Raw genomic sequence first — 24,126 nt, forward strand, 5'->3', positions numbered from 1 at the left:
GTGGCATGACGATCAGTGCATGAGGACGTCGCTGACAAAATTCAATGGGGCTGTTTCAGTCGAGGTCGAGTCGTGGAATTGGCCCCGTGTTAAGTCAGAACAGGGAAGGCGTGGAGGTCGAGCAGGGCCTAATGCACGGGCCGTCGCCGCCACCGATGGCGTTCGCCGCTCATGGCTATAGGCGAGAACCCAGAGGTGCCGGTGCAGCTGCATCACAAACACTTTCTCTTGCGGAGGCGATAATGCAATCGAAGATAGTTGATCCTTGGGAGCCTTCGTACAGCGACGGCTTCGTTCTGACCGAAGGAGCAAGTACTTGAACCGTGCCTGCCAATCGAGACCTTGATAGATTGCCGGTTGAAACTGCAGCATCGGCCCTAGCAGCTCAACCCCTCCAATTGAAAGGCGCCCCTCTACGAACCAAAGGTTGCCTGCCGACAGACCTGTCTGCCCTACAGGGCGTCTGTCTACTACTGCTGCCTTACTCACAAGCCCAAAATCAACGAGCACATATGAGTGCTTTGTGGCGGTCGTGAAAGGGCACGTTCATGCGCATCCCTGCCAAACTCGGGGCCAGACAGTGTGATCATGACTTCAACGTTCACATTGCCGCCAGTCGAAGGCGAGCCCGAAGTTGGTGTCCACCTGATAGACGGCTTGACTCAAGAGCAACTACTGAACTGGAAACCTTTCAAGGAGTGGCTGCCCACAATTCGCCGGTCCATTGCTCTGCAGACTGATCCGCATCATCCATTCCACCAGGACGATGAAAGATTTACTCTCCGGTCAATAGAGGTCAAAGGCGTCGACATATGGGGGTCCGGCGACAAGAAGCGAATAGGCTTCCTGATGATGAAGACAGTCGTGAAGAACGCGAAAGGCGAGCAACTCCCCGGAACCGTTTTCCTCCGCGGAGGCAGTGTTGCTGTCTTGATGATTCTCATCCCTGAAGAGGACGAGACCAGGACTGAACGATGGGTCGTCATGACCCAGCAGCCACGCGTACCAGCGGGCAGCCTCACTTTCTATGAGATTCCAGCTGGCATGATCGACGACCAGGGCACATTTGTTGGAGCTGCAGCAAACGAAGTGTTTGAGGAAACTGGCATTCCAATCAAAAGCAAGGATCTGGTCGACATGACAAAACTCGCTTTAAGGAATGCCCAGCATGCTCTCAAGGAGTCGCAAGGCTCGGAGGAGCACTTGCAGAAAGCAATGTATCCCAGTCCTGGCGGATGTGATGAGTTCATTGCCTTGTTTCTTTGGGAGCAAACGTGGCCGAAGACTGAGATCAACAATCTCAGGGACAAATTGTCTGGCACGAGCAATGAGAAGATCAAAGTCAAGCTTGTGAAGTATGAGGAGCTTTGGAGGGAGGGCGCGAGGGACGCGAAGACGCTCGCTGCTTGGGCTTTGTATGAGAATCTGACGAGAGAAGCTGTCTGAGGAGAACGGTGATCAGCCATGGACAGGACTCTGGGGCCAGAGTTCGCTTTGGGTGGAAATCACAATGTTCCGATTCCTTTGTCCGACCTTTATACATGGATACACGTGGCATGACTTCCAACGACCACGAAACACTTCAATTTCCAATTTCCAATTTCCACAGACCCAGGTTGTTTCTCACGCAATGCTCGCCTTCTCAACGTTATCCCAGCCCTTCTTCTTTATCTCCTCGATCTTTCCTTCCAACTCTTTGACCTTCGCCTCTTTGATCTTTCCCTCGTCCATGCCCACCGCCCGCATCCAGTCTGGATCGATCATGTCCACGTTCAGGTAAGGACTCGGGTCTTCCTTCTTGACCAACGCCTCCGTCGTGCCCATCCCCAAATACGCGAATCGGTTCTTCTTCCCCTCCTCACAATACTTCAGGTCATAGTCCTCCCACCTGACATTCCTGATCGCCTCGATATAATGCAGACTGCTTCCTGGCCAGACCGCATTCACTCTTCCCGTCTCATTGTTCTTGTACCAAGATCGACATTCCTCCGTCCAGACAGTATGCCTGACCCACTCCTGACAATGCGCATTGAACTCGTCCGTGATGTCCTGCTTCGGTGTCGCGCTCTTGACGTACTCGGTCTGCAACTTTCGAATCATCTGAAGAGCGTAGTAGGAAACGTACATCAACGGCCCCATGACGCTGCCGTTCTCCACAGGCCAATTAGGGCCGATAAAAGTGAGGAAGTTGGGAAAGTCCGGTATCCCCAGACCCATGTAACCTTCTGGACATTCTTTCCATTTATCGGCCAACTGGACACCATTCTGTCCCACGATAGGAAACCTGGGCCGATAGCTGACATCGAATCCCGTCGCGCACACAATTGTATCGCACTCCCTCTCGACCCCATCCGCGCCCACCACGCCCTTCGGCGTGATCTTCTCCACAGCGGTAAAGTGAACATCGACATTGGGCTTTTGGATTGCTTCCATATAAGGGTCTCCCTATTGTATCTGTTAACCCAAGCATGTACTGGGACAGATCACAGTGGGGAAAGTGATGTCTCGTCCGGAGCAGGCTCATAGGTATACGTACTGGCGTGACTCGCCGACATCCAATCCCCCAACTCGGAGTAAATCCTTCCAGCAGCCTCTCATCCTTCAAAAACTCGGCCATACGCGCCTTCAACGCCTTCTGCCCTTCCTTTTGCGCGCTCGCATTCTTGAAGAAAGTTCCCCATAACCCATTGACTTGGTCCTCAATGGACTTTGCATGCTCTACGATCTGGTGCGGGTCGCGGTAGGACTGGCGTTGGTCGTCGGTATAGGCATGGTTGGCCCCGAAATTGTTGGCGATCTGGACGAACCAGACGGGCGTGCGGACGAAGACGTCGAGGTGTTGGGCGTGCGGTTGCATGGTGGGGACGGTTTGGATGGAGGAGGCGCCGGAGCCGATGACTGCGACGCGGTCGGATTTCCATTGCTCGGATTGATAGTCTGTGGGCCAGCGGGCCGTGTGTACGATCTTGCCCTTGAAGGTCTCCATACCTAGCCATTGTCAGTACTTGGATTCTGCATCAACAGCGTCGAATCGTTCACCTTCGATGTTAGGCCACTTGAAATTGTTCAGGATTCCAGTGCCGTGGAGTAGGATATGACATCGTTCATCGAAGAGTCTTGTCTGTCCTCCAGTCGTATCTTTCAACTTGATCAGCCACTCGCCAGTGTCTTCCTGCCAGTAGGCGCCGATCACTTCGGTGTTGAAATTCATGTACTTTCGTAAATCCCATACTGTCGGATCCTGTCAGCATGAATTGAGGCTGAACGGAGGTCATGGATGAGTTGATGGTAGCGAAGGCACCCATGCTGGTACCGCTTGTAACATACCTGAGCACACCTTGTCCAGATACTTCCAGATGTCAGGACTGTACGAAAAGAAGCGTGGCCAGTCCGGATTCAGAGCTATAATTCAGGATCAGCGATCATTCATTCATCTTCGAAGCTGATCCATATAGGCACGTAGGATCGGAACAACAGAATACTCACCAAAAGGGAATGTATAAGCATGAGAAGGAATGTCACAAGCAGCTCCCGGATACCTGTTCTCCAGCCATGTGCCACCAATGTCGGCATTCTTCTCGTAGATTACATGTTCCACGTTCTTCAGGTACTTCTGGATGTGGTAGGCGTTCATTATACCAGTCACTCCGGCACCTATACTCAAGACTTTGATCTTGCGAGTGTAGGGCCCGTGAAGGACGATGTCCGGGATGGTGTAATCTGCACGGCTAACGCCATTGTCTGCGTAGCCGTCAGTGGCGTGCGTGGCGAGAGGGTCGTCGTTGACCGTATTGATGTCTGGTGCCATGGCCGGGGATACCAGCGTTGCTGGGTGTACTAGGTAGGGTTCTTATGGCTCACAAGCTTGCAACTCAAGTCAATAGCAAGGAAAGATCAGACTATCCTCGAGTGACGCATCGACAATATATGATCATCCGGGGTCTCGGACGAGCTGGATGTACGGATTGTTACCAACATGATGGGGTTCACACAGTGGCCAAAGTGTGTGTTGAACAAGCACTTGGAAGTCAGATCTCCGCATGGTCATGCGAACAAGTCGGCAGACGATTCATCGATCACTGACATCGCGTCTTGACCAGGGCCAGAGCCCTCGGACTGGTACTAGGTCCAGGCGAGTCGGAGGCAGTCATATCTCAAATGAGATCGACGGTGCATGGCGGGGTAGAGGCGATGATATGCGACGCGTTCTGTTGAGCCGAGCCGAGGTTGTACTCTTTTAACAGGAACGCGTCCGCGGCAGGAAAGCGCTGGGTAACGGAATGAGGAAGGTCCCCTTTTTCATGCTTCAATGGCCACGGCCAGGCGCCATTGGCGACCATGGCCGACATATATGTGGCAATGCACTGTCCAAACAACATTCTAGCAAGCTGATGGAAGGAAACGCAGTAAGCAGCCACGACGCCTTAAAAAGAAGGCAAAATGACGTCGACATTCGCGATTTCTTGTCGACTGCACATGGTACGCTCCGTCGGATTACTACTATAATGTTACCAATGCTGCGATGTGCACTGTTTGGGGTGTCGAGGCACATGTGAGTGATGCTCTTCTGCAGGCGTGAAGCCTGCGCTTAGCTCATCCATGTCTCTGGAATTCGTTCGCCATCTTTCTTCCATCATCAAATCCTGCACCGGTCGAGATCCGACAGCTGCGTTTGCCATGGACGGTGCTGAACTGCGAATCATGGCCACCATACCGGACTTCGACGAGTTAACCGCCGACATGAGCTGTGAGCGTTCCGGAGAAGCGACCGCCAGCAAATCGTTCCATGACGAATATCAACTTCGGAGTTTGTGGGCTCGGTCAAGGACTTTGTCTCTGATCTTCGTCCACCATGAGTTACCACGACCGCCGACATCGAGCTACCCATCGTCGGGCTAGCGATAATGAGACCGCGTGGGGTCGTAAGTCCAGCGAGTGGACTCGTACAGTACAGCAGGCCATTTTCGGGCTGTTGAAGGAGGCAATCCAGTCTCTGACGGCACTCTATACATGGGACATCCTTTCAAGGTGCACAGAGGCACAGATTGTAGGAATCTTCTGCGGTATCTACCAGAAACACTCTCTCGCTCACGCAATGGCTTTGTGATTACGATGTACGGAGAGTGTAGGTACTGCCAGCATCTTTCAGACAAGCGACAATGCTGACGAGGAGGCGTACTACCAACAATCCTGTTATGGAACTCGATACAGATTCATCAAGGTGTGCGCCCACTACGTACCGAGTGCCTATGCTAAGATGTGTTAGGCCGGCCGGTTGACGTGACAGTATCGTATTCATGTTGATCCCAAGTTGGGGCTACAGTACAAGACGGTAGCGTTCAAGAAGTCGCATAGTCTAGTCACCAACGATGACCACTGCGAACAGATAACGGAGGCTGGGAATGACATTGCGTCTTTGCCTACGCTGCGAGGCACCGACCAGATGTAGCAGGGTGTAGTCAGCCTCTTGAAGCTATCTCGAGCGTGGCAACTGGAACGCGGATAGCATGTGGAAGGATGGAATCTGCCTGGCACGGGTGCGAATCGCCGCACTGGAATCGATTTTCTAGCTGAACCTTTGGGTAATTTGGTGGAAGCTGATGTTCTTTTCGTGGTTAAGTGGCTCTTGACCAGCTCGATAGGCATTGAAGGACTGGCGAGCCCGGTCTACAATGTAAGATCCGCTTGTTAACATCTGTTCTTTTCTACAGATGACGATGATACTCGAGCTTTTTGAGCAGTACGGAATACTGCACACTGAATGTGCCCTTCCGCTTCCCATCCACCCTACGGACCTGTTGATGAATGATACAGTGTCATGACTGCTGTACAATTATCCGTCTTTACATCATGACGCCAGTGCCCAGCGCGCTTTGACGAACGTGGCCTCGTTCCGAAGGCCAATCTGCTCGGCAACGCCGGGCTGCTGTTATCCGAAGACTCAGCCGATATGAGCATTCGACTTCCGCGGAAAAGGATGTCCCCACTGAATCAAAGGCTTGGCCTTCACCAGAGATCCGGCAGGCCTCGAATGCGTGGAGAGATTCAAGTATATCTGACCCGTCACGGCCATGCAATACTGCCCGTGACAACCAAAACATTTCCTTCGTCTCTGGATCTGCCTAGTGCTCAGCGCTTGCCCAAGAAGCACGAGACCACAAGCAATCCCCAAAAATCAGGACAGGAACGTACCTGCCACTTTACGTGCTTCTGCGAAGACAACATGCAATTGGGAAAGTCAGGGACATACGGTAAGTATGACTCAGGCATCTGAATGGCACAGTCGATGGCACCTCGTGAGTCACGGACTGCCAGCTCAGCCCAGAGCGCCCTGAAGCTTGCCCCATCTCTTTCCATTTGAAGCCGTGCTTGAGCTGGAATTCGTCTAGCGTGGCGCGAGGATGAGTGATGTAGACCTGGAAAGAACTCGGACCCTTGTAGTGTAGACACAGGGTGATGCAGGACCACTAGCACACAATGAAGGGAGCAACGCAGGCTCTTGCGGTGATGGGATCGAGCGATGCACGACTCTCCATGCATGACGCAAGACAGCACTGAGGACTGCGTGAGAGACCTTTCGATAGCGCAATAGACAGCGTGATAACAGGGGTCTTCCGAGGCAGCTGAAAGTATCGTGGTCTCTGATTGGTAGGAGCAAGTTGTGACTCCTGGCAGAACCATAGTCGGCGGAAAGCTTATTGCAAAGTGCTCATCTGCTCAGCTGCCAAGTCCTCCTCCGCCCTGAAGGGCGAGAGTACCTTTCCCCCTCGATGGTAAGTATAGCCCGCTCTCAGGTCTTCGGAGTCGTTCTTCATTGTTCGTGCAACACTCTAAGAACCGGGGATCAAGTACCAGGTCGCAACCCAAAATCATCGACCATATCCACGTCGACGGATCGACGATAAATAGTCCTGATCCACTCAGCGATTACATTTCAGCTTCCACAACACGACCTTAACACAGCGTCCTCGCCAACAATGGCACGAACCAGTACTCGTTCTGATTCCGCATCACCTTCTGTTTCGAGAGCTGCTTCTGCTTCGACTCCGGTCTGCTCAACGCCATACCACTGGGCTTTCACCGTCGCGCTTGGTCCCGTCAAAGGAACCGACTGCTTCGGAAGTCACGCAGAAGCAGATGCGGCATTCAATTTGTGGTTTTCGAAGAACCGGGCCAGCCTTGACCGTATGTGTGAGCTCAAGCGACAAAGAATAGAGACGGATGGTGGCGAAGACGTCCTCGTTGCGACGTACATGACGGAAGAATGGGCTTGTGTCCACGAATGCGACTGCGAGAAATGGAGGGATTCGAAAGGCATGCGAGCTCTGTTGCCGAGTCGCTCGCAACCTTATATTTCGCCCCCTTGGAGTTGCTCAAATGCGTCGACGTCTGTTTCCGTGAAGCATGACGCACAAGGTCGGGAAAGGGAGCAAGAAACCAATCTGGAGGGCGAGCAGCCGCAGATAGGTCCGGAGCACGATCAGCGGTCCATACCGCCAGTCTTCGTGCTTCCGGATCCGGCGTTACCTCTGCCATCAGCCATTCCATGCCGTGAGCAGCAGCTCATGCCGGTAACACCGCGTCTGCGTCCCGCGCAGGCCAAGAAAGTAGTCAGCCGTCGCAAGACGCTGACCATCGTCGCCGAAAGGGACGGCGAGGACTCCGTTACTGGACAATCCAACGAAAGGCGGACGACTTTTTGATTAGATAGGGTAGTCCCGGCGGATGGACTACTCCCAGCGGCATACGGCTTCCCATGGAAGACACCATCCCATGGATACGGTTGGAGGACCCGCATGAGATTGGAGGACGGAGCAGAATTGGGGTTTTCATGTCGACTGCCGTAGCTCGCTGAAAGGAGCAATTTCCTGCGACGGTGGTGACAATGTCGACAATGTCGACACGAATAACGTGTCATAACGAGCCAAGCGAAGCGCGCATTGATAACGCATTGGGACTTGTGGCGCATGTACTGGTGTACAGCGAAAAATGGAATCGAAATCTTGTTTGGAAGTCGAGGTCGAGAATCATGTCGCCTGCTTGTCCTGAACAGTGTACCTCACCTCTATCTCGGCACACTTGAGCTGCGACCCTTGCTCATCGTCTTGATCGTGCACCTCTACCTCATCGCCGCCATAATCTCCCCCGCCATCACCATGCTTCCCCTCCGCAAGTGCCCTATACTTCCTCCTCTTCTTCTTTTCACCACTCGCCTTCTTTTTCGCCTTGACCGCCTGCTTCACGGCCGGCCGGCTTCCTGCACCATTCAACGCCTCATCCACCTTATCGGCTAGTATCTGCCGTGCTATTTTGTAGTTCTGCGCTCGGGACCGTGTGGATTGATTCTTCACAACAATTCCCGTTGGGAGGTGGGTTATCTGCGCTGCCGACGCGGTCTTGTTAATGACCTGTCCGCCGGGTCCGCGGCCGAGAACGAAGTCGTGCTTGAGGTCTGAGTCGAGGAGCTGGATTCTGGGTGGGAACTGGGGTTGCTTGAGTACACAGGGAGTAGTGCTGAGGACGCGGCTTGTGGTTGCAGTGGTAGGCTTCACGCGGAGAGCGAGGATCTCTCGGAGATGTCTTGTAACGGCCGCGGTAGTATGCAGTAGGGGCATCTCATGAGAGAGCGAGATCCGGGGCGCATTCGTAGTGTGTAGGTCTTTTGATGGCCGTTGCCAGACATGTACGGAGTAAGTCATTTCCCTCACGCACTGTAGCATTCAGCGTGGGGTCCTCGTTTGCATTCGGCGTATGTGTTCCGCTCGCCAAGAAATTTTGCCGAGCCCAAATCAGACCGATCACCAAAGCCTCTCGCGACCTTCTCAACGGTGCTGCGACTCTGCCTCGCGGACAGGCATTGCAAGTCACGAGCAGGACGCATTCACTTCGCCTCAGTCACGAACAGCACGAAGCTGAGAGCAGCTAGTCGACACCCCCACTCCGAGAACGTTCTGGTCGCAACCTGTTCAGCCACAACTGAGCCCGCTCTAATCCCTCTCGCAAATATGGAATACAACAGCGCGAACAACTACAGTGTCACTTTCCAACATCAGTTTCGGAACATTCCAGCAAAAACGTTCTGGAAGAGCAGGAATATTCATTTGACGTGTAGAGCATGTTCCGGAGAACGTCGCTCTTGAGTATCTGTGGAGATATTATGCCAATTCTTCCACCTTCATCTAAGGTACTTCATAGAACGCAGACAGGCTCTCGCTCCAATAGATCCGTATGGCCCTCTTCGAAATTTTGGTTAATCGACGTTGAAATGGGTCGCCTATTCATCAGATCTCTGGATTCGGTTCCTGCTTGATATCGGGGACTTGGTTCTAGTCATGCATGTCAGTCCGAATACTCAGAAGTTGCTTTTCCTAATACTTACCAGCTGCTCTGCTTTGGCCATCAGCTCCTCGAAGTACGCCGCGAAATTTTCCTCTCTGAGAATGGCTTCGAGGTCCTCCATGATAGCAATAAGCATGTTGTTCTTCATGCTTTGCACCATGTTGCCCGTTGCACGCTGCGTGCGGTTGCCGATCGCCACATTGCCGTGCACGACGTCCGCCTCTACCACCTTCTTCACCCTTGCGCTCAAGAAGACCACAGCAGCTTCGAGAACTTGAAGCTTCGTCGCGGTTGGGCTAGACATGGTGCTTGCTTGGTTGCAGCGGTGGAGGGGTTGTTTGAGAGTTGAAAGGTGAGTCGTTGGTCGGTGTATCGATAGGTATACACAGGAAGACGTATATCCGTCCGATCTCAATTGATCTACGAGGATGACATCTACAGTGAATATAACACTAGTCACTTTTTACTCGTCTCGCTCACTTTCAGATCAATTGCAGGACTATTCTACACCCGGAATCAGTGGTTGAGATGAGGTCAAAGGTAAAGACAGGATTCAAAACACTGCACTTCACGGACTGCACTGCGAGGCGCCATTGAGGCCTCCGCTTCAAGCTGTCATTGAGTACGGCACTTCGAGCTACTAGCAGTGAATACAATCACTTCTCTCAGTGAATCTGGCATCGATCAGTCCGATCGATCTTGGTCTTTAAATATTAACTTCTCCTTCCCTCTACTTCTACTCTCTTTCATCCCCATCATATCGACAACGCCCAGTGAACGTTACAGCGCACGTTGTAGCGACATTCACAATGGCCTTCCGATCGCACGTCTTTCGCCTTATTGCTGCGCAGGAGGGTGCCAGGGCTTGCATCACCGACACAGACGACGTCGATCTGACGACAGGCGATGACGAAGAGTCACCGTTCGAAGGTTCTCAGATACCGACGAGACGGAGCAGTCATCAATCACACTCGACCACAACGATGAAGCCGCCCGGCAAGCGATTTCACCAGAGCCCGCCCCAGTCCGCCGTCGCCGTCCGCTGGCTCACGAAGACGAAGATGAGTTCGACTACCTCCCTCCTGCAAAGAGACCCAAGCCGTATTTGCGTATCCGCCCGAGCCTCTTGCTCTCATGATCGATGTCACCAAGCCCCGACATCCGTACGTCATGCCAGAGAAGGAAACTCGCCCCAATCTCGAGTATTACCACGCATTCAGAACTGAAGCTCGAAACGCGCTCGCACGTGGCACTGCGTTACCTATCCCCTCTGCACGCATAAGTCCCTTCCTGCAGAAGCTCAAGGGCAGTCTCAAGGAGTTCGACAAGATTACGAAACGCCGTGAGCATCGGGAAGCTGGAAGTCCTCCGCAGCTCCTGCTTCGAGCTCGAGACGCGCATATTTGGCACAGAGATGCAGATCAGCAAGTAAGTTTAGCCACTTTTTATAACCTCTCGGATGTATCTCGCATCATCTTCATACTTCTCGGAGAGCTGCTTCATTCTTCTCTCAGCCATCTCTGAAGTTCTCCTGGCGGCTGCTTGATGATTGTCTGGCGTCGAGTTCTCCTCCAGTTCTGCTTGAGAAGCACTCGAATTCCTGGTTCATGCTGACGAATACCGGCAGGCTCAACATGAAGACAACACCCGGCGCTATGCTGGTCATATTGTCTACTTCCAGTCGGGTCAGATCGCTAGTGAGCATCAAAAACTCCTCCATCGAAAAGGTGAACGTCAGGTCAGCGACCATAAGACTGCCTGGCGCAAGAAGTACATGGACTGGACCCGATCGACTCAACATGCCATTCTTCAGCTATTCAAGGACGCCATCGAATCTCTCACCGCCCTGTACACATGGGATGTTCTCTCTCGCTGCACACAAGCACAGATGAACGAGATCTTCGAAGGTATCTTCATGAAGCATGAGCTTGCCCATGCTATGGCGATGTTCTCACGATGTGCTGGCAGTGTTGACTTTGAAGGCATCTTCCTGAAGAGTACTATCCCTGCTGAGGAGGAGTATCGCAAGAAATTCCGTCGGGCGATCAAGTTCAGATTCATCAAGGCCTGCCAGTGGACCTGGACCTATCGTGTCAACGTGGACCAAGAACTAGAGCGGTATTACAAGGAAACTGCCTTCGAGAAGTGGCGAAACCTGGTCACAGATAATGAGGAATACCAGAAGGTGCTGGAAGGTTTCAACAACGTCGACTCTGTCCCGACCCCGTCAGATACCGACCAGGCACAAAACAACGATGGTCTCTTCAAGAGCTAGAAGTTTCCTGCCCGCGGCCTCCTGGTGGAGCCTTTTCATTTCTCGCAACATTCGATGAACGTTGAGCTCAGCGTTAGCCAGGCGTTCAAATACGACCATCGTTATTTCGTTTTCACTTTCGTAACCCGAAGTCATGGGCGGCTGGAAGGGGATTTTGGGGTGGGCTTTTTTTTCCGACTGCACAGGCATTTCGACTCAATGCCACCGAATGCAGCACGGCGGCTCAGGGCTGGATATGGTCTTCGAGGGTCCTATCACGGACACAAGCAACGACGAGCAGCGCCTGGAGTCGTGAGCGGGTGGGAGGAGGCTCCAGAAAAGCACGAAGGCAGAGCAGAATAATGCCAAGCATTGCGCCGCAGCTCGACCATTGAAAATCGAATATCATTGAGCTCGTAGCAACGTAAAGAATGGTATCTGAAAACACTCGCTTTTTCTCTCGTGCGCATGTGTGCTTGAACATGACATTGGTGCCGTACTTGCACTCATTCTGTAGACTCGTTCCGAGGATTCGCAACACCATGCGTGCATACTGAAATAAAAAAGAACTCATTGTCGTCTCTCGTGGAGCAAACTAAATCGAAGAGAATTGCCGGTTAATACGACAGCGTTGTTGAACAACGCCGTGAGAAAATGAAGAAGACAAATAATGTGCTGTACACGTGTAGGGAACATTTCCGAGATATTCGAGGTTGTGGTAACTCAGGTGTCGAGCTGAGCAGTGAGACCGGCAGTGCCATCTGCTTTATTTCGTGTAATAATGGCTTCGGTGAGTGCATTGTCGAAGAACTCGCACTCGAGCTGGGCACAGTGCCGGTGCATATGGGCGTCCCTCTGATCCCGATCCTTTGAATGCCATCTCTTCTGGCAACCGTCGAAGCCACATATATAACTATACACACGACATTGAAACTCGTCGTGGAACGTCTGGCTCACAATGGCTTCTCCACAACGCTCGCATTGCTTGTCGGCAATAGAGACGTCGAAGTCCGGAATAGTGGTAGTGTTCCGCCACTGAGCATCATCGAGTGCGAATACTTCCATTGCACCTTTGCCGATGGGCGATTTGCTGGCCTTGGCCAGCGCTGTTACTGACCATGCCTTGAGGAGGTTCTCGATCGGCCGGTCACGTGCGCCAGATGGCAGCTGGCCTTGTGTGCTGATCCACCAGATTGTGTTGACGATTTTGGCAATGTCGAAACACTGCCATCGAGAATGCTGCTTCTCTCCTGGAAGAGGGTAGTGGCCGCCTAGTTCGAAGCCGGTGTCTATCCAGAGCTTGATTGACTGGAACTTTCCAGTGTTAATGATCGGTTTGAGGGCTCGTGCCCAGCCTAGTGCGTTGGAAGACCATGAATCCATGCCAACTTGAATACAGTGCACGTTGGGACACTCAGTGTCTTTGAGGAACTCGATGCTCTGGTCATCGAGTAGCTCTTGACCCACTCGCCACCGTCCTCGGCCGGGTCGATCGGCTCTGTAGGAGCCACGCGACGGAGCGTCTAGAGGCATGATGCTGGGAATGGTCCGGATGACATGGTTGACATCTTTAGCCTTCAAGCCGTTGAGCACCTGAGCCTCGAACTTCTCGAGTAGCACGGGAGACCGCTCGTTGAACGTGTCCGTATGTCGCTCCACTTGCTCTCGGCCTTCGTTCTCGCAGCTGTACCTCATCAAAGTTATTACTGCTGTGCCGCCATTCTTCTTTGCGAGCGTGATTCTGGGCGACCGCGCCTTGACAAACGTGGCTTCTTCCTTGCGCAGTCTGATTTGCTCAGCAGCATCTGGCTGCCACTCTCCCATAAGTCGACCGATCTCAGCGTCCGACTTGCCAAGAGCGATGAACTCACGGATAAGAATGTCGTCACAAGCAGTGAAGAGATATTCTTCTCGGAACCAGCGTTTTGCCTTTGGCACAACGTGTAGGGGACGTGTCTGTGACGTTTCGTAAGTGCGCTTGGCGGTCAAGTACCCCATACTTAGAAGCCAAGGAGGTACTGGAATAGGCTGACTGACAACAGCAGACGTTCCGAGCGGAACACTCTTCTTGGCGGCTTCATCGGCGGCGACTTTGGCGAAAACGGTTTTGGCAATCTTTTGCTTGTTCTTGTACGTAAAGTTGCCGGATAGGAGTCCGGAGACACGGAGCGCGGTCATCTCATCCTCACTCAGCCGGTTTCTGAGATTGCAGACCCGGTGAAGAACTCTATCTCTGAGCTTCTTCCACCATGGCTGGCCACGCTTTGCATGACTACCAAAGAGGGTCACTGCGATCTCATCACTTGGCTTACCTTCGAAAAGGCCCTGCAATAGCACTCGGTCTTCTTCCGGTGTCCAGATATGATGATCGTCAGGATCATAGAAATCCTCTGCGCTGTAGTCGAAGTTCTTGCGGGCTGCTTCTTGTTCTGGGGTGACTAGTAATCTTTAGCAAGCACTTGATGTAGACGAAATGGCACATACCTTTAATTCTGGTCTTTGGTTGACCCCACATGTTCACCAGCGCACGAGGTAGCGAGGCGTTTGTTCCAGTAGGTGCATTGCCGTCCAATGGGTTGGCCTCGGCGATATCGAGCAGGTCTTGGTCTGTAATGCCATCTTCGAACTCAGGATCGTTCTGACTGATTGGTTCTGAGCTCAAGTCTTCCTGAGCTCCAGACTGGCGTTTCTTGCTCGCCTTTTGCCTCTCTGACCTATCAAGGCCCTCATACACGCAGGTCTTGCCATACTTCCTGCAATTTGAGCACACAGGTCTGTTGTTGTCGCATTTTTTCCTGCGACCACGGCAAAACGTGCAGGCTATTGGGACGGGTTTGCGTGGTGCGCGAGAAGTGATGGTTGTCTTGGGCGACGCCTCTGAGCCCGACGTTGTGTCCTCTGAGTCGGAGGCTTCTGTCTTCACACGCTTTGCTAGAGGATCTGCCTCGGCAAAGGATAGAGTTGTCTGGCGTTTCGACATGATTACCTTTGTATTGCTAATGGTACAAGAATAGTTGTCTTCAGGAGTACAGGTAATAGTGAGGGCAAAGAAAGGAGTCGGGTGCACGAGAAGGACTAGAACACCGTCCTGCAGGACTTACCGGAAAGACAGAGGCTGCCACCCTGGGAATCAATCATCCTGAGCAGCCAGACGCTGGATCAATGATCTTGATCTAGGACGGCGGATGAATGCCAAGTATTGCCCATCATACGCTGCTCGTCCAATGAGGGGCAGCTTGCCTCGTGGCTCGCATGGCAGATCAGAGAGTTGGCAAGTCATTAAGGTTTCTGATCCAGCGACATGCACGTTGATTAGAATGACCCCTCAACATTCACTGCACATTACCTTGACGTATTCTCGCTTCCGCAACGTTCTGCAGAACGTTCTGAGATGCATCGCGGATAGGTGTTGTATAGTTGTACTCAAGTCTGTAAAATGCTCTGAGACTTTGTCGATATATAGAACTGTAGCATGTCAGTGTAGTACTTCTTGTTGCCAGGCCAATCTGTCGTTGCTGTGCTATTGCGCCGTTGCCACCAGTACGAGGCTGCCATGTGTTGCTGCTCGCGAAATAGGCGGTTTAGAACGTGTTTGAACTTCACGATCGTGACGATCGCATGCTTGCGACACTCTTTCATCGGTCGTCGTTGTTGCTGACTGATTACTGTGCTCGATGCTAATTTTCGCTTCCTGTAGTCGTTAGATGTCTGCTCGGAGAGAAGCCAGGAGATTTGTAGTCGCCGTAAAGAACCAAGACCTAGTCGCGTTTGCAAGAGATCTCTGCTTTGAACACAAGGCTGAAGTGCGTTCGTCTGCGCTAGCTGCGGTCGTCCAGGAAACTGTCTGTCGCATGAAGATAGAGACCTGCAACCTGCGGCGCTCGGCGCCCGTGATCGATCGGTTGTGGTCCCGCCCCCTAGAGTACCGGTCAATCCAGCCAAAGCATGCCAGTAGGTCTTCGCAACTCCCGAGCCTGGTCCAGCCAGACCATATTCAGAGTCAGAAAGAGGTGGACAAGCGCAAAGAGACTGCGTCGTGTCGGCTCGCCAGGCAGAGTGCCGACTCGATGATGCTGGGTGAAGTTGAGCTATCGCATCTTCGATCGGATGCGATGGGAATTCAGCAATCGAGAGCTTCGACAGGTACGACATTCTTCCCCGCCGCCTCCGATCCAGCGCTCAGACCATGTATCACGTCTCACCAGCTGACCACAAAAGACAATGGCGAAGGCGAAGCTTGCAGCGCGGCGGTAGAGTCGCATCCTGTCCATACTGCTCCAGGAGAGAGCCGGCGGCTGAAGTGTTGGCGGGCGTCGGGTCGCAGTTCACGCAAAAGGCTAGGCCACGATGTTTCCGCAAGTGACGCTGGTCGCACTGGTGCGCGAACGGTGATACATGAGACACTTGGACCGCAGTGCGAGGGTCACCTGAAGCCACATCGTCACCGGAAACGACACCGAGCTAGACACACGTCGCGGACTCGATGTACGCAGTGTCCACAAGCAGCGAAGAGGAGAAGGGTGCAAGCCGAAGCAAAGCACATATTCACACTGCGAAATACGCTTGACGATGCTGTTATGCTGTTCCCTGGACCGACGTTTCGTACCACCTCGCATCAGGCAGCAAGTCGATCATGGCTGCAGTCGAGCATAAACAGTGAAGCTATTCTGTGTGCGACTATTCAATGGCTGTATTTTCCCAACTCCACACCGAAGCGAACGCTCCGAAGATTTCTGCATGGGCGCGTGGGGCGTTGAAAGACTACCGTCGCCGGTTTTGATGAGAAGCCTGTGAGCGGAAGCTGGCACAAGATGAGTTGGACGGATGTCAAGGATCCCAGCAATGGATGGTTAAAACTGCCAGACCTGATGAAATGGACGATGATCGATGACTCCTGGGCACGTCTCTCGGAGCGGTTCACCACTTGAGGCGCGGGTCGAAGGGCTCACCATGGCACGAATGCTGATAGCTTTGGTAGTTTCTCTTCTCAACAGCGCCCTGCATCGTCTCATTGTTCGGCTTCGACTACACTCCCCAGTCATATTGTCCTGAGCATGTGCTTTGCATTGATCCTGGGTATCGTTGATTGAGGCAACACCACGATGCAACCCTGTCTCGTGTAGTCTGGCGTACTGGAGGTCACTACTGACGCTATACAAGATATCAGATTGGTGTTTGACTCGTGGCCGAGACGATTGGGGCCAGTGCTCTTGCCTCGCGTGACGGACGGCGTTCCTTTGCTTCTCAGACCATACGAAGAACTTGGTGCAGCAGCCACTTTCCATAGGCGAACAGCTTTGGTATTGACTTTCCGCATGGAGCACAATCTGGACTGGTGTGCAGTGGAAAGAAGGGCCCTAGCCAGAATGACGACGGAGCTGGCCCAGCAGAACAATCCAAGTTATACTTGGAGTGTGCACCAGCCCTGATTCCTTCGGGCGCCGAGACCCTCGTTTGCGCCATGCCACAGACGGAAGAACGACATATCGGCTCAGCGAGGTCAATCATCATGAAGTTCGGAGTGCTATGAGGACGGCGCGGGCGGCGATGGAGCGAGGCAGATATGGTCAATGAAACAGTCTATCGATCAGGTGGAAACCAGTAGTAATCGTGCCTCTTCTGGCAGGCGACTTGTTTCTTGAGTGCAACACACTCCTTGAACAACAAAGTTGATACCCCAGCAGCTCTTACACAGCTGGATTTATGGACCAGCAACCTATTCGTGGCAGCAGAGAGGTCGTAAGAGTGTTCCAGAGTGGTTTTCAAAAGAGCTGAGTTCACGGTGAGGTGACGTTGACAGTGAGTTGCCAAGACATTGCGGACCCCTCAGGCTAAAATTTCATGGATCTATGACAAGTGTCCCGAGTCCCGACATTTCTGAGGTGCGCCTCACCCGATGCTGGTAGGTACATTCCCAAATTTATTTGGTGCTACAGTTCGTGTGAGTGTTCCCCCTTGCACCGTCAGCAGGTACAATATGTGACTGCTTCGCTGAGACGTCCCTTGTCTTTTTGTACCCTTCGAGCGACAACGACCACCCCACCAGCGACCAGGTGCAGAAAGATCGAGGAGACGAAGAAGAAGGGCTGGGACAACGTTGAGAAGGCGAATATCGCGTAACGGAAGGGTGGCGCCGAGTCAACTGAGGCTTTGATGTGTGTGTCGTGAACTATCGTCACGTCGATCAATGTCGCTTAACATGCGGGTGTCGAAAATTCACCTGCCACATGAATAGCGGGCCCTTCGCAGCATCAAACCTCTCAAGCCAGCCCAAGCTGCTGCGGAGTCATGGCTCCCTTCTTCAACAGCCCCATGACCACCGGTCCAGAGTCACTAAAGACCTGCGTCTGCTTCAACTTGAAACCCTGGCCCTCCTTTTTATAATAAAACTTGAACGCGCCAGGCAGACTCATCTCCCAACTCTCGCCTTTTCCATCCTTGACCTTTTTCTCCTCCTCTTTGCCCGGCAGGTTGATATATACAGTCGCGCACCCGATCATCTCGTAATCTCCACTATTTCCTGATTCAATAGCGATGAGGAAGAATGGCTCATGATGAAATTTGGCCAACGGAGCGTAGCTCTGGGATAGAGCGTTGAAGGCCTCTTGGGTGCCCTTTGTGGAACTACCGTTGGCCGCGACGTACTCGAAGTCCTGCAAATCTGATTAGCCTTGTGTCGGGAAACGGACGTAGGCTGGAAGATAGGATTGTGGGGCTACTTAGAGCAGCTTTCTTGTCAACCAGAGACATTTGCTCGGACAATTCTCAACGCAACGCTCGTTTCCCGATACAAGATTGACCTTGGGAGAGCAACTTACAGGAGTATGCCAGTCGTTGAGTTGAGAGCCCATCGTCTGGAGGCCGGAGTCGAGGGTGTTGGTGTAGCGCTCGAAGAACTCCATGGCGGGGTGTTTGCGGGTCTCGGCATCCCAGTCGCCGGTGTGGACGAAGGCAGGGGATGTGGGGAAGGACATGATCGTGTGAGGACTGCTGGTAGGTGATTTTGGCAAGGGAGCGGTTGCTGAAAGGTGGACCTGGGTGCTGTAGATCGCGGGAGATGGCTTTCGGTTGCGTTTTAGATGATCGATCTCGGTAGAGTCCTGCTGAGATGGGCTTTGGCAATGGCGACCGAGGTCAAGAGCGCTTCTCCTGACTGTTGAGCAAAATGGTCATCTTATAGTCCTCCTTGCGTAGAACTGCGAACTCCTCTCGAGGTCAAGTCAGCCTTTCCCACTCGCATATACCTGCTGCACCGTAGGGGAAGACTGCGCCAGCCCTAGGGCTGATGCTGAGCCACGTGAAGCCTGTACCAGCATTGTGCATTGGCGATTGGCCAAAAGCAGGTTTCACAGCCATATATTCAGCAGGCTTCGTGCAGAACACGACCAAAGCTCTGCTTTAAAGTTCGAAAACTCACCTATACCACTACTCGTGGCGCGAGCTGAAATGCACACTGCCCAGGTGGGCAATTATGAACCGCATTTAGCTGGCTGTTCATGGGGGCGTGCCGTACATCGTCATTGACTGTAATTAGTGGCTGTACGCATGAGCCATTGTTGCAGGCGAGCCGCCAGAGGGCTGAAGCACTTAGCACTGCTGGATCATTGTTAGGCTGGGCCGTGTGCCACTGTACTTAAGTGTGTATGCGTTTGGCCAGAGACCTGTCTCCTCGTACAGTACCCCCATTATCGAGGAGTCAAAACAAGCTCTCCCCACAGTATCTTGATTCTCGTGTCGACCCAGAGTCGCGGTCATGGTACCATAATGCTCGACTACCAGACAGTGATACTAGTCGACCACACTTCTTGCTTCTTTGTTGGCGTATGGCTGACAGATCCGACCATAAGCATGGGCTGGCTGATTCACGAGCGACTCGCAATGCATGAAATGCCTGCGACCGAGGGACCATGGGCATTACCAGGAGCATGCAGGCAGCTGAGGGGCTGCACGTGTTCGAAAGCCGTGGTGCCGGAAAAAGAAAGCGGTTTCGAAAAACGTGGTTCGCGCGGTGGTCTCGAACTTTCGGACCAAGTCCGTGAGACCGGATCTCCTCAAGAATGAGCAACTCGCTCTCAGGTGTTGCTTGTCACCGCTTGTCGTCGGGAGAGGGCCGATCATATCGTGCATCTGTCAAACGTAGTGCGTGCATATTTCCCTGCTCAGATCGAGCACTGTTGCGTTGTAGCGTGAGTTTCCCAGAAGTGATTTGGGCGACTCGCTCTTGCCCAGAAGAATTGTTGTTAGACGTTATTGGCAGGTGCGATGGCTTGTGGCTGGCTGACCTTAGCGCACAACGAACAAGATCTGCAGGTCAACCCTTCGCCAAATTCTAAGGGCACTCGACCAAGCGACTTCGAACCGAAAAGGACCCCGGTGTCTGCAGCTGATTCCGAAGTTCTCAATTGCCTGAGCAGAGCGCTGCGTTGAATTACTGACGAGCACAGAAACCTCGCATATGTGCTACATATGGGCTCAGTGGTAATGGTGAGGCTACATTGCGCAGCAGCGGATTGGCTTTGGTATGGCAGAAGAACATTTTTTCGTTGCACCCCGCGGAGACTTGAGGTCCAGAACCTGACCTACCAGGATGTCCCCAGACTCTCTTAAGCATGCCGGCTTGCCGATCGCTCCATTAGCCGAGCTGCTAATCCCAACCCGCATAGGCACATGTTCCTGAGGTCCTCAGGAGAGTAGTCGCCGAACGGTTGGTTGGCCGGCTCTCGTTTTACCTGAATAGTTGCCTTCCTCGTGTTCCTCTTCTTTAAACCTCGCGCCTTACACACGACCACCACAACCGTGCGGGCGAGGGGCGCTGAGATCGTGGATCAGCTGTGACATGGCGGTGTCTACCACCGGAAGTCAAGTCTCACCGTCCAAGAAGGAATCTGAGGCCAAGAAACGACCCGAACTCAAGGAGCGTCGGAAACGAAACTGCACCAAAAAGACTCGTACAGGGTGCCTCACCTGTAAACAACGGAGAGTCAAATGCGACGAACACAAGCCAGCATGCTGGAATTGCCTGAAATCCTCGGCGCGTGTGTGCGAAGGCTTTCCATTTGTCAAGCCAGACGACGTTGAGCCTGACAATGGCTTTCATGTCCGCCTCGAGACTGGGTTCAACGTGCCGGCAACGACTCCATCGAGCACATTCGGCTCTATCCAGTCACTGCTGAGTACGGACAGCAGTGCCAGCGGGACTCCAACAGGCTTGCACCTTCCGCAGCCAAGCCCTCACTGGAGAGAATCTCAGTATACACCGCCATCGTCAGCATCGAGCGGCAACTATGGCGATGAGCCGAGCTACTTCTTACACCATGCAACCAAGTACCGAAGTCCATGGACCAGCGCAGGGCCTGCTGATGGCATCTTGACAGGAACTCTATCTGACAACAATGGAGTACTCACACTGCCACCGATCATGCGAACACACTTCTCCTGGCCGAGTACCGCACAAGCAGTGGAGCAGCACAAACCATACAAAGTCCCACAAACACCAGATCTCATTTTGGACGGCCCGACTCGACCACCAGCAAGACGGACGAAGAGCGCTGAATATGTCGACAGATCTCGTCAGCCGACAAGTCAAATCGGTCTACCACTCGCTCGCACACTAGACGTCTCGCCGTTCGCCGATCATCCTCAAGCAGCGCATTCCTTCGAATTCTACATGGCCCACACCGGTGCAGCCATGGGCGCCCGCAGCTCGGAACTATTCTTCCTGTACACAATCCCTCAAGTTGCGGCACAATACGACTTCGTCCGCTATGCACTTCTAGCGACCTCCCTTGTCGACGAGTCTGTGGACGATACCTTCACGGACCAAGGTCGCCAAGGGCCCGGTATCGAATGTGTCAATTTCGAAGCACGTCGACTAAGTTTTGAGATGTACGGACGCAGTGTACGAGCACTGTGCGCCGCGCAGAGCAAACACCACGCCACCTATCGCGACACCGATAACGCCCTTGCTGCCTCCTTGATCACGTGTATACTGCTGTCTAGCTTCGAGTACTGGTTGTGGAATATTCAAAATGCCAGTCGGCATATCGACGGAGCACGAGAGCTGATTCAGAACTACGAGAAGACGTCTGCTGGACAAGAGAAACGGGCAGGCTTGTTGCAAGGCCAGGTGCTCGAGATGCTCAACACGGCGACCAGGTTTCATGAGATGAGTGTGAAATTCAAGATGCCCGCGAGCCACTGCACTGAGGGACGGACTTGGGGGCCAGAGCGGCCATTGGCCGCGGTGTAGTCCGAAAAAAGCTGGTGGTGGTAATGTTCTGCTTCTGGGATGGTAATAGTTCGTGAGCGTTCAGCAGGGCGCAAGATACCTAGGGACTTGGGGTAAGGTAATATCAGATAATGGACATTGATGGAAATCAAAACTTGCACGCCAATAGTTGTGAGTAATGCTCATTTGATCTAGTCAACAGCTGTGGTGAGTGCCAGAGTCTGCTGCAATTCTGCAATGACCTAACGTAGAGCTCGTAAAATGCCTAAGCTGTAGAAGGGACTACGAAGACCGATGAAAGGAGGTCTTTTGGCTAGCCGGTTGACCGGCGGAACACGCCGGGTTGAAGTGGGGAACCCCTGGATACGGTTGGCTGCTGCCGGGACTCGGAATCCCCAAGCATAGATCGTCAACTTACGATACGCAAGCCACCATTGTTTTCGTAGTAGATTTTTCACAGAGATGCGAATCTATCAAGACTGATGAATGGTGGCCAGAATAGCATCATGCGAAAGCTGTCTGGATACCGCTGGTTTACCACCACAGCACGCCGCCCATTATTCGTGTTGTGGGTTTCGCACTAATGATGGCCGACGTTGAAGCGCGCTCGATCCGGCGAACCAAAACAGCCTCCGTTTTGCTAGCTCCGTTGTTGCCTGGAATGCGGTCAGTCTTGAGGCGCCTGTGAATACTGCTTCGATGAATGCACACTACCTCATTCTCGTGTCGGTTGCGAGTGTCGCGTGCGTATGATCAGGTCACCATGGTCGCCTACCCGGCAATCAAAGCATCGAATGCCGCCATCGATGAGTCAACTATGCCACAAGTTGCAGTCTTCGTTGGAGGTACCTCTGGTAAGTTGACCGCCACGAACAGAAGCAGTTGAAGAGCTATCGACAATTCGCGTTGGACTTCACCTACCTACAACGTACAGGCTTCTCGTATTAAAGCATGAGGCCGATGAACGCTGACTGACGACATGGGCCACAGGCATAGGAAAGCTCACCATCAAAGCTCTTGTCGCAACCGGCCACAGCACTCGGATCTACCTCGTTGGCCGCAAGTCCTCGGAAGGACGCACGAAAGCCTTCATTGAAGAGCAGCGTAGCGTCAACCCAAAAGCAGAAATCGTCTGGATCGAAGGCGAAGTTTCCCTCTTAGCTGACACGAAACGAATATGCGACCTCATCAAATCCAAAGAAACTTGCATCGACCTGCTGTTTCTGACCGCCGGATATGCTCAATTCTGGAAGCTCGAATTGACATCAGAAGGCCACGGGATCGTACAGACCTTAGAATACTATTCCCGAATGCTCTTCGTGGAGCAGCTTCTCCCACAACTCAAACGAGCAAATGCTGGCAGGGTCATCAGTGTAGCAGGTGGAGGGTTGGAAACGACAAGAATCGACCTGGAAGACCTGGATTTGAAGAAGAACTTCAGCAGTTTCAAAGGCCAGCCTCTCTACCTCACCCAGAACTCATTGTACATGGAACAGCTTGCCGATGACAACCCAGACGTGTCGTTCATACATACCTGGCCAGGTTTTGTCGACACGGGCAACTTGTGGAGAAGTGTCGACCGTAACTCCTGGATGGGGTGGGTGTTATGGCTTACACTCCAGCCCCTCATCAGCCTTCTGACGTACACGGACGACGAAGCTGGACAAAGATACTTGTTCCAGTCGACCAGTGCAGCGTTTGGCGGGCAGGGAGTAGACTGGCATAGCAAGCCCGGCCGAAATTCGTATGACAGACAGGCCAATGGATTGTACCTTGTCAACCATAGGTGCGATTGTACGCCAAATGCCAAGACGATGGCAACATTGCGCAAGGAGGCTAGAGGCAAGAACTGGGCTCATACACAATCGGTGCTGGGGCCATATCTTTGATCCATGAAGTCGGTATCTGTTCCGGACAATGAGTTGGCACAACGCCTATCTGGAGGCATTTGGACTGCTCCAGGGAGCGAGGCGCGTCTTCAAGGATGTCGAATGTTTAGCCGGGCGATGTTCTTACAATGTTCCTTAATATCTAAACCCATCGTGATCGAGGAATCCTGTGGGTGTGGTATCCAACTCGACGCCAAACGGACATACAAACCACGTCATCGGAAGTGGTACCTAGGTAGTCACGTTTTTGTATACTTCAACACCCTCTGATAGTCAAGTCAGGTCTTGTGACACTGTGCAATGATCCGCTCGACCATACGAGGGTAGCCGCACGTTAGTAAGGCAAAATCTCGTCACTGCCACTTTCCCAACGCCACGCCCGCGATCGCCACAGTCTGAGGCGCCAAGCGAGTGAC

General features: G+C 52.9%; 10 protein-coding genes across 10 annotated transcripts; 5 read left to right on the plus strand and 5 right to left on the minus strand.

The window, feature by feature from the left end:
* Positions 1-588: 588 nt before the first annotated feature.
* AB675_99 (Nudix hydrolase 14, chloroplastic) lies at positions 589-1,446 on the plus strand (the record flags this gene model as incomplete). The annotated part of the gene is made up of 1 exon (XM_018150582.1): positions 589-1,446. One exon carries the CDS (start codon positions 589-591, stop codon positions 1,444-1,446), a length of 858 nt encoding a protein of 285 aa, XP_017997640.1.
* Positions 1,447-1,623: 177 nt separating this feature from the next.
* Positions 1,624-3,808, minus strand: AB675_100 (putative sterigmatocystin biosynthesis monooxygenase stcW; the record flags this gene model as incomplete). The annotated part of the gene is made up of 5 exons (XM_018138846.1): positions 1,624-2,445; positions 2,537-2,988; positions 3,040-3,231; positions 3,328-3,402; positions 3,487-3,808. 5 exons carry the CDS (start codon positions 3,806-3,808, stop codon positions 1,624-1,626), a joined length of 1,863 nt encoding a protein of 620 aa, XP_017997637.1.
* Positions 3,809-6,977: 3,169 nt separating this feature from the next.
* AB675_101 (uncharacterized protein) lies at positions 6,978-7,703 on the plus strand (the record flags this gene model as incomplete). The annotated part of the gene is made up of 1 exon (XM_018138954.1): positions 6,978-7,703. One exon carries the CDS (start codon positions 6,978-6,980, stop codon positions 7,701-7,703), a length of 726 nt encoding a protein of 241 aa, XP_017997657.1.
* A 324-nt stretch (positions 7,704-8,027) lies between these two features.
* Positions 8,028-8,615, minus strand: AB675_102 (putative peptide chain release factor-like protein mitochondrial; the record flags this gene model as incomplete). The annotated part of the gene is made up of 1 exon (XM_018139062.1): positions 8,028-8,615. The coding sequence occupies one exon, from the start codon at positions 8,613-8,615 to the stop codon at positions 8,028-8,030; it is 588 nt and encodes a 195-aa protein (XP_017997672.1).
* Positions 8,616-9,281: 666 nt separating this feature from the next.
* AB675_103 (uncharacterized protein) lies at positions 9,282-9,643 on the minus strand (the record flags this gene model as incomplete). Its single annotated transcript, XM_018139168.1, has 2 exons — positions 9,282-9,326; positions 9,380-9,643. The coding sequence occupies 2 exons, from the start codon at positions 9,641-9,643 to the stop codon at positions 9,282-9,284; spliced, it is 309 nt and encodes a 102-aa protein (XP_017997695.1).
* A 505-nt stretch (positions 9,644-10,148) lies between these two features.
* On the plus strand, positions 10,149-11,614 carry AB675_104 (uncharacterized protein; the record flags this gene model as incomplete). Its single annotated transcript, XM_018139278.1, has 3 exons — positions 10,149-10,404; positions 10,430-10,767; positions 10,967-11,614. 3 exons carry the CDS (start codon positions 10,149-10,151, stop codon positions 11,612-11,614), a joined length of 1,242 nt encoding a protein of 413 aa, XP_017997710.1.
* A 702-nt stretch (positions 11,615-12,316) lies between these two features.
* On the minus strand, positions 12,317-14,573 carry AB675_105 (uncharacterized protein; the record flags this gene model as incomplete). Its single annotated transcript, XM_018139384.1, has 2 exons — positions 12,317-14,031; positions 14,078-14,573. 2 exons carry the CDS (start codon positions 14,571-14,573, stop codon positions 12,317-12,319), a joined length of 2,211 nt encoding a protein of 736 aa, XP_017997734.1.
* A 3,280-nt stretch (positions 14,574-17,853) lies between these two features.
* Positions 17,854-18,567, minus strand: AB675_106 (uncharacterized protein; the record flags this gene model as incomplete). Its single annotated transcript, XM_018139489.1, has 2 exons — positions 17,854-18,246; positions 18,412-18,567. 2 exons carry the CDS (start codon positions 18,565-18,567, stop codon positions 17,854-17,856), a joined length of 549 nt encoding a protein of 182 aa, XP_017997757.1.
* Positions 18,568-20,429: 1,862 nt separating this feature from the next.
* AB675_107 (putative transcriptional regulatory protein) lies at positions 20,430-21,842 on the plus strand (the record flags this gene model as incomplete). Its single annotated transcript, XM_018139595.1, has 1 exon — positions 20,430-21,842. The coding sequence occupies one exon, from the start codon at positions 20,430-20,432 to the stop codon at positions 21,840-21,842; it is 1,413 nt and encodes a 470-aa protein (XP_017997776.1).
* Positions 21,843-22,584: 742 nt separating this feature from the next.
* On the plus strand, positions 22,585-23,710 carry AB675_108 (uncharacterized protein; the record flags this gene model as incomplete). Its single annotated transcript, XM_018139700.1, has 2 exons — positions 22,585-22,675; positions 22,812-23,710. The coding sequence occupies 2 exons, from the start codon at positions 22,585-22,587 to the stop codon at positions 23,708-23,710; spliced, it is 990 nt and encodes a 329-aa protein (XP_017997655.1).
* Positions 23,711-24,126: the final 416 nt, after the last annotated feature.

This window comes from Cyphellophora attinorum, assembly GCF_001299255.1.
Source record: "Cyphellophora attinorum strain CBS 131958 chromosome Unknown Contig22, whole genome shotgun sequence".
In the NCBI taxonomy this organism is placed as follows: Eukaryota; Fungi; Ascomycota; class Eurotiomycetes; order Chaetothyriales; family Cyphellophoraceae; genus Cyphellophora; species Cyphellophora attinorum.